This window comes from Necator americanus, chromosome I, assembly GCF_031761385.1.
Source record: "Necator americanus strain Aroian chromosome I, whole genome shotgun sequence".
NCBI classification, from domain to species: Eukaryota; Metazoa; Nematoda; class Chromadorea; order Rhabditida; family Ancylostomatidae; genus Necator; species Necator americanus.
The window spans coordinates 7,816,961-7,825,877 of NC_087371.1; the positions used below are offsets into that span (position 1 = coordinate 7,816,961).

At 39.1% G+C, this 8,917-nt stretch overlaps 1 protein-coding gene across 3 annotated transcripts; it reads right to left on the reverse strand.

The window, feature by feature from the left end:
• Nucleotides 1–125: 125 nt before the first annotated feature.
• RB195_004825 (uncharacterized protein) lies at nucleotides 126–8,878 on the reverse strand (the record flags this gene model as incomplete). 3 transcript variants are annotated; one of them, XM_064182848.1, is made up of 8 exons in its annotated part: nucleotides 126–235; nucleotides 451–568; nucleotides 2,005–2,045; nucleotides 2,097–2,152; nucleotides 2,215–2,321; nucleotides 3,609–3,707; nucleotides 7,559–7,673; nucleotides 8,784–8,878. In XM_064182848.1, 8 exons carry the CDS (start codon nucleotides 8,876–8,878, stop codon nucleotides 126–128), a joined length of 741 nt encoding a protein of 246 aa, XP_064034113.1. The 3 variants fall into 3 exon arrangements, with proteins under 3 accessions (XP_064034113.1, XP_064034114.1, XP_064034115.1); XM_064182846.1 differs by lacking the exons at nucleotides 126–235; nucleotides 7,559–7,673; nucleotides 8,784–8,878 and adding an exon at nucleotides 4,585–4,614 and having other exon boundaries at nucleotides 422–568; nucleotides 2,005–2,152; XM_064182847.1 differs by lacking the exons at nucleotides 126–235; nucleotides 451–568; nucleotides 2,005–2,045; ... (1 more) ...; nucleotides 2,215–2,321; nucleotides 3,609–3,707 and adding an exon at nucleotides 4,667–4,681.
• Nucleotides 8,879–8,917: the final 39 nt, after the last annotated feature.

Here is an 8,917-nt window from a genome sequence, read left to right on the forward strand (position 1 = left end):
TAAACAGTCTGTCATAGTCAGCGCTTAAATCGGAACCTTTTTATCCAAGCATACTTCTGTAAAATCCAATTAATTCAGCGATGCAAAACTATTACATGGATCGACAAGTAGTTATATATACATTCTCATGCTTCGAAAAACGCCACATCCTCAAAAAAGGCACATCTCAGGGTGCCAACAGAACCAGCGCCAGCGCCTTTCAACATCTCTACGTATCTGACGACTACTGCTGTTGCTGAAGGCGGTGACATAGTCATTAATTCGTAGACACCAAAAAGCGACGCCAGCGCATGCCAAAACATTACTAACACATAGAGCAGGCAGCGTAACACATAGATCACATGAAAACAAATACTGGTAATTCAGATAACAGCATCAAATCATACTTAAATACTACAACATATACATACATAAATACTCACTAAAATCTCGTGCTTACAAACATCTTACTTTGACCAGCGCACTCGATCTTTGCCCGCAATGACGCACACTCGTTCCGCAGGCGAATGATCTCCGTTGTTAGGGCAGCTCTGGCTGCCTCTTCTAGTAAACAACGTTCCTGCCAGACCTAACAAAAAACAAAATAAATAGTCCAATAGCTTAGGAAAATTATCACTCGGAAGTTCTACACTATTTCACCCTCATTAATATTCAGCAAGCTCATAAAAATTAATGTAAGTTCCACAAACGAATTCTTAAATTAGGCGATTAGTCGTCGAGAGTGCTGTTTCCTGTAATCATATTCTATGGTTTACATTTTTTTAATTATCATAAAAAAATATATGTATCGGATGCGATTTGAGTGCAAATATCTGCGAAAGAATAACTTGCTTAAAACCTTAAAGTTAAAGTTTAAAGTTTCTGGCGTTAGTCAATCCGCTTGGGGTGCGCCCCACGTTCACTTCAATTCAGAATCGTTTGAGGTTTACGAACGTGTATCTGGCCTATACGAATGACTTGCAGTGGCTGGCCGATGTGTCAAGCCAGTGCTTCTATCCTCCCAGACAAGTGTGATACCAATTGATCGACCCCGGAAGGATGAAAGGCTTGTTTAGCACTAGGGCGGATTCGAACCTAGCGAAGTAAGGGGAACCTCTAACCGCTACACTACACCCGCCCGTGCTTAAAACCTTACGCGATAAAAAAAGTAAATGGAAGTGAAGCTTTGGACTAACTGAACTCTGGCTACTCTACGCACCATATAGAGAGGAACAAGTATATTTTGTCAGAGAAATTATTCGAATTCTATGAAAGTATCTGTCGAAGAGTACTTAATAGATTATTGAATAAGTAACACATGTTCAAGCAACACATTTCAAACAATGCAAGTCATCACTTCTTGAAATCTCGGCATTGCGAACTGTATTTATGTTTTCTTGTTATGTCAACGAAGCTTTGGTGAAACGTTATTATTGTTCTGACGTTTCGACAACTTCCCCTTTATCGAAGGCCTGAAAATGATTCGAAGTCTTTGATTCTGTCTATATCCCATCAAACTCCCCTTTTTTCCTTGGGAAGCCTCGATATCGTTCTGAACACATTATGCAAGAATTTCGAAAAAGAATCGAATTGACCAGTATCACCCAGAGGGATGGTGAACCACCGCCTACTCACAGATTCATTCAAAACTAATGAGATTTAGTCACCGTGCAGCATCCTTGAGAACAGATGACTGGACAGCGTTAAGGAACCGCACGTTAGACAATCTGCGTTTGATAAGATATGCATGGAATCAAAGACTTCGAACCATATTCAGGCCTTTGATAAAGACGAGTTTGTTGAAACATAAATAAAGTAAGAACAATAATAAAGCTTCACCAAAGCCTCGTTGACATAACAACAGAACATAAATACGTTTAAAACGATTATGTGGCGAATTCTCCCGTTCTTTACCCAAGATACAAGAAAGGTGAATCAGTTAAAAATGGTTAACGCATACAATGTGGATTCAGCAATCCTTTCTCAAAATAGGCAACTCGTGCAAAGAAAATTTCAAACGCCAACCTCTTCAGATTCCACAATATTCATGTTGGGTGCTTCCTTTGCTGAATGGTTACACATAGATGTTACCGGTTGGCTACAACTTATCCCTCTACCATGCATTTTCCAACAAAGGCGAGCTATCCGGCGTTTCTCTTCAAGAAGGTCCTGTCTGGAAAAAGCAATATACAACTTCGTTCTCTGCGCACAATACAAAAAAAAACACGGTTATACCTTAGCATACTTTGTACAGCCATCAACTGTTTCTCTTCGAACATTTCCATACACGGCTGCTCAGCGGACGATGGTCTTGTGATGGATGGCGTCGGTTCAGCCACCGCCTCAATCAGTTGATGATGTTAGATTTTGCACTCCAATAAAGAATGATTTTCGATGAGGTGTATTCTTTACACAGATGGAAAAGACATTACTTGGTTCCGAATGAAATCCGTTTATACCCCTTTTCTAAGCTCATCACAGCACAGCATCGATGTTTTCTCGGCAGTCCATTGTCCGAAATGATCCGCACCGTTTTTTTTTTTTGCTCGAAATCGTACCCTCGCCATTTCATTATATTTAATTGTACACGATTGACAATATCAAGCAATACCCAAGATTGTTAACAGTCGTTATTTCAACTAACGTTTGGGTGTTGTCACCTTCATCATTAATTGTACCGGTCAACAGAAGTATTCAAGAGATCGTTTGTCACAGTTTACAACAAAAAGTGAAGAGACATTTGCAACGGTACTGTAGAAGATACTAAAAGAATTAAGTTCAAAGAACTAATTTTAGACGAGAACTAAGTTGAAAAGAAATCTCTGAAACCATTCACAACTCTACTTCAAACTCACTAAAATTTACAATTCGTTGGATCGAGAAGCTGAAGGCTGAAACTCAAAGAACAAGTCAACAGCTCAACTTGAGATTGACGAAGAACTGAAAAAGTTCTTCCTTAAGGGGATGCTTAAGAGCAAGTGGTAGTCTGATGGAGCAAGGTATGGGGAGCAGGGACTGTTTCCTAATCAACGCACTCGAGTTGGCGGAGAGTTGCCGAAACGGCCACGGCCACGGTCGCTCTCTACTTATTCGTTGAGTTTTAGCCTCCCACCTTCTCGTCCAAGGAAACTGTAACCCACCCAGAGAGAATAAACACTGTGATAGATATTCACACATCGAAGGATGATCAAAGTGTGACTAAAAACTATGAAATCGTTAAGGGTATATGTGAGTTTAGAAATACTTCATTTCGTTGCTATATCTCAATTTTTCCCGGAACGACCGCTTTTGTGCGACTGAAAGAGCTGATAGTTCGAAGAAACAAAGTCTGATCGGTATGGAAGTTTGCAAATAACCTCCTAAATGTTCTCTTTCAAAACGAGGGTAGGTGTCAGCTGCTCTGACTCCTGAACAGTGAAATATATCAAACTTCAAAGGAAGCGTTATTCAATTTTAAAGATTTGAGAAAATCACGAATGGTAAAGTCCTCAAAATAAGACTGCGGTCTGACTTCATTAAAAGAGAAACGAACTTTCCAAATATACCAGATACGTTCCATCACTAAACTTTGGTCGCCACAGTTCAAACGTTAGAAGCGAAAAAAATGTTCGTAGAGAACACTTCTTTACCTTCATTCGCCTTTTCAGAGCTGTAATTGCGCTTTGAACACGCCATAGTTGTGATTCCAAGAAAGATGCATCTCCACCAGCATCCGAAACGGTAGTTATCTGATAATACGCTTGTTAATATATATATATATATATATATATATATATATATATATATATATATATGTATATATGTATATATGTATATACATGTTAATATATATATATATAATATGTTAATATATATATATATATATATTGATGCATAGATATCAAATCTATAAACAGTTATCAAAGAGTGATGTTCTGACATAAAATGACGTGAAAAATGTCATCTTGCTGATAAAGATAACGTTCCACGTTAGATCACATAAACATCTTGCTACTATTTAAGCAGTCGTTTGCATACGGGTTTCCACTTTCTGAGAACAGCATGGTACCAACTTGAGGGATCAATGAAGGAATTAGAAGGGGAAAAAAATAGCTACGGCTATGAAACGGCTGCGACCATCTCATCTATCTTTTGGGTCTTGCACACGAAGTTATCACGCACCATTTCGACGCCGTTGGACCCGTCGCACCCCATTTTATAGCCTTCTACGTGAGCAAAAATTAGATTTGTGTTGTTCTACAACACACGTGACAGAATAAGCCCTTTTTTTATATAATATTATTCCTTTTTCATATGATATATATAAATAAAGGTATGGAAGATTTCAGTTCAGACTGATATATATATATATATATATATATATATAAAAATCAAAACAACCCGCAAAAATTCAGACTTTCTATAACGCGCTTCAGTTCTACGATCAATGAAAATTAATAGTAGTTTATTCATTCTCTTTCTCTCTTAATTCTCTGAAATTAGATTTGTGTTGTTGTAACAACGTTTTTCTTTTTTTTTTTATTATAAATAAAGGCGGAAGATTTCATAGTTTTTTTTTTAAACGCGGCCATTTGGAGAATATTCAAACCTAAGCTTCAAACAAACCTTCATTCCCAACACAGTGTAGATACGCATTGAAAGTACTGCTCGAAGTATGGGTTTTCCTCTTGCGCCTCCCTCACAGTTATCAAACAGTGATGTTCTGGCAAAAAATGACGTGAAAAACATCCTAATGATAATGATAGCGTTCCACGTCAGAGCATAGAAACAGCTTGCTACTATTTAAACAGCCGTTTGCACGCGTGTTTTCACTTTCTGAGGAACGGAGGAGTCGTAGAGGTGGAAAGCAACGCGGAAAGCGGATACAACTATAAAAAGTTTGCAACGTCCCATTTACCTTTTTCGACATGCACACAAAGTTACTGCGCTATACTTCTACACCATGACACAGGAATTCTTCTATAGGTATCTGGCGCCGACGCACGAATCCGACGCCAGTGGACCCGTCGCAACCCCTTCTGTAGGCATCTGGCGCCGACGCACCAGCCCGACGCCCTGTGTCCCGTCGCACCCCACTTTATAGCTATCTGACGCCAGTGGACCCTTCGCACCCCCCTTTGACAGACAGACAGACAGACAGACAGACAGACAGACAGACACACACACACACACACACACACACGTGACAGAATAAACCCGTTATTATACATGATGATATATAGTGGAGGACAAAAACTTCTGCACTTTTTTCTCTTCCAGTTTTTGTCCTGATTTTTCATTTTATTTCGGTTAAATCTGGCACACATGGCCGGAAGTGATCTAAAAAAACGCATTTCTGTTTACAGAAAGGAGAAATTACGGAAGAAAATTTGCTGTTCCAAAATGAATTGAAAATAGCGTAAAAATACGTTTAGCAACAGTCCCTGTGTTGTTTCCATTACTTTTCCTTTCTTGATGTTTTTTTTATCATGTTCTACAACTTCTTGTCAAATTTCTTTGTTCTAGATATGGATAAAAAGCAAGAAACTGCTCTATTTGTGTAAGAACTAATTGTCAAGGCCGTTTTCTTCGGCACAAACAAGAGAAAATGTTGTCTGTTATAAAGTTTATCCAAGCGTTACTGCTAGCATATGTAACCGTTTCGAGAAGTGTGAAGTTAGACTGAGCGATCAAAGGAAACTAATGAAAGAATTGATGTCAAGATTCTTAGACAGAAGAATGGCAGTCTACATTCAACCGATCGATGTTCAGATCTGAGTAAATTTTCAAAGATTTCTTTCAAGACCGTTCCACTTCATTTTTGGGCTGGTGGAGTGTTTCGTAGAAGATCATTCGATAAACCGTTAGGTTTTCATAAGAATATTACACAAAAATAACGAAAAACCATAGAAAGGAAAGGAAAGGAGATTCGGATAGTTATTCTTCACGGATGACCAATGGTTTCTTACAGGAACACACACACTCACACACGACGTTCAGACAGTCATGGGAAACACACGAATAATTTGAAAATTGAGATAGATTTCTTTTTTGTAAATGGAATGGTTGAATGTGCATTGCTACCAACTTCTCTAAAAATCTTGGTAACATCTCTTTAAGTAGTTTTCTTCTTTTTTTTTTTGGTCGGCAACTTTCAGAAATCTTCACAATAAGTTCCACTTCTCCGAAACGTTGAAAAACCCAAGTAACAATAACTCGATTAGCATTATGAAACATCGTTGCTAAAAGTTGTTATTTCTTCGTTCAGAGGGCGCTTTAGAGAAAGATCTACAATGACTTTTGTAGGAGGATTCTCCAATGGAAATCTTTTCCTCCTTGTCCTTTTGGAACTGTGATGGCATAAAAATGACAATAAATAAAGTTAAAGTTTCTGGCATTAATCAATCTGCTTGGGATGCGCCCCACGTTCACTTCAATTCAGAATCGTTTGAGGTTCACGAACGTGTAAATGGCCTATCCAATGACTTGCGGAGGCTAGCCGACGTGTCAGGTCAGTGCTTTTTATCCTCCCAGACAGGTCTGGTACCAATTTATCCCGAGGGACCCCGGAGGGATGAAAGGCCTGGTGAACAGTAGAGCGGATTTGAACCTCCGATCGACAAATGACAATATTGACAGAATTCTTCGCATCTTTTCTTCATGCAAACTTTTCAAAACAAAAAAGGAAAAGAGTGGAAAATTCAAATATGGATTCTGATATAGAAGATTCTTGCCAACAAAATAATTAGAACCGGACTGTATTGCACTGAGTATGAGCTGAATTATTAGGAGTTGTTCAAAAAAAAGCTCTTTTTCACTCACCAATAAACAAAAAAATTTAGCAAGTTTTCTCCTTTCGGAAAAAGGATGCTAACTTTAAAAAAAAACTGCATATTTAGACAGAGGGTTAAAATATTCCCTTTCTTAGGTGGATTCTCAAAATATTCTGATGGAAAAGTCCAAAACATACGTAAATTTTGTAATTTCGCCCATCTTGAAAGTGGAATAGATTAATAGTTTCCCAACTCCCTGATTTTTCTCTAAGAACGATCCACTAATTAAGCGGCGTGGGCTTAAAAACGCGAGCGTTTATAAACTTGGCTGGACAACTCTAAAGATGCATTGTTAGAGCTAAACAGAAGAAGAGTACGGAGCCAACTAAACTTGAAGTTATTAGTAAGACGTAGCCATTACAGTGTGAAAACTATATAACTCTGATCAAATATTCCAAAATAAAAGGAAAAAAGATGTGAATATACGGTAGTGAAAAATTGTTGAAAGAATTAGGCACACAGCAGTGCAGTGGAATACCTATGTCTTGCTTACAACAACATGAACTAAAAATGGAAGAAACAGAATAAATAGAAACACAAAAAAATCGGCCAGTTAAGATATTTTATCAAAGGAAAACCGATATATACTGAGATCAAAACGACTAATCGTTGCATTTTGCGATGGAACCAACTCGATCACATTCCCTAGCTCCACTGCGCCGCTTCGAGCGCAACTGCACCTTTTTAACCCGACTATATTTAAGTTTGCCTTTTACTTGTTTAATTTCCTAAGCTTTTCTTAGCTGTTAATACGTCCAAAAAACTACCTGACGGTGCAAATACATAAGAAGATTATTTTGCTTGTTCAGCTCCTCTTCTATCATTGGCTTGTCCTCACAAAGCCATTCCTCCACATCTGCTGCAGCCTTCGGTGGCACATAACTGAATGCACAACTATATTACACAGTGGAAATACAAGTGTGCTATCCATTTCCCAAATTTTGCACTGTGAATGAATAAGTTGTTCAAGCGAACAAACTTGTCTAAGGAGAGGCATGGAAAAAAAAAACGAAGTTCTAACACGCCTGGAGGCTAACTCACAAATGAGCGAACAAGTCACTTCATACCACTACGGAAGTTTTTGAATTTCCTCAATACACTGAAGAACAAAAGCTCAAAGACCGATTTTCGTCTCTCACTTCGTACAATTTTTTTGTGAAAATAAGGATTGGAGAGCGGGTGTGGCGCAGTCGGTCAGAGGTCCGTTGTAGCCATACGGTCAAGGGTTCGAAACCGCCCTGGTGCAAACCAAGCCTTTCATCCCTCCAGAGTCGATAAATTGGTACCAGACTTGTCTGAGAGGCTAAATGCACTGACTTGACCATCGGCTGGCCCCGCAAGTCATTGTATAGGTCAACACGCGTTCCAAAACCTCAATGATTACGAATTCCAGTAAAACGCGTTGGCGCAGCCTACGTGGATTGATACGCCAGTGACTTTATCTTTTTAATGAGGATTCATCCCCCTTTCAAAGGAAACTGCTTCACTCGATAATTCAGATAACGTCGATAATTCAGTCTTCTTCGTTTACAAATACATGTACATATATATGAAAAAAATGGTGAAGTTCAACTGCGTCTGTATGGACACTGCTGAATGTTACACGAACGTCTTATCCCTCGCTTGGTTGATTAATTGGCGTCAATCCATTTGAGAAGATGATAACCCTGATTGATAACATTTCAAGTGTCCTATCGTACATTTATTTCCCTCATCTCTAACGCATCTCCTGCCCTCCGCGATTCTATTCCAGAATCGGGAATTGGGAGAAGGTTTGCGCTCACTGTAGACATTTTACATCATTTTCACTTTTGCGTCCTTTTCCCTGCAACACTATAGCAAATCTACGCACTTCGCCACCACACCTTCGTAAAAGGAGAAAACATAACTTATCCGTTTTTGGATGTCTCTTTTCCATGTCTTCGCAACACATACTCTCTTCGTCACGTGCGCGAACGAGATCAGGCACGGGCGTTGGGCGGAGCTACACACCCAATGGGGACACTGGCGACAACATCACACGAGCTGCCAATCCCTGAGACGTCCAAATCATACCCACTATCAACGATCTTAAGCTTTCGTAACATTTCAGTCAGATTGCTATCGACCTGTAAACAATCGATTGA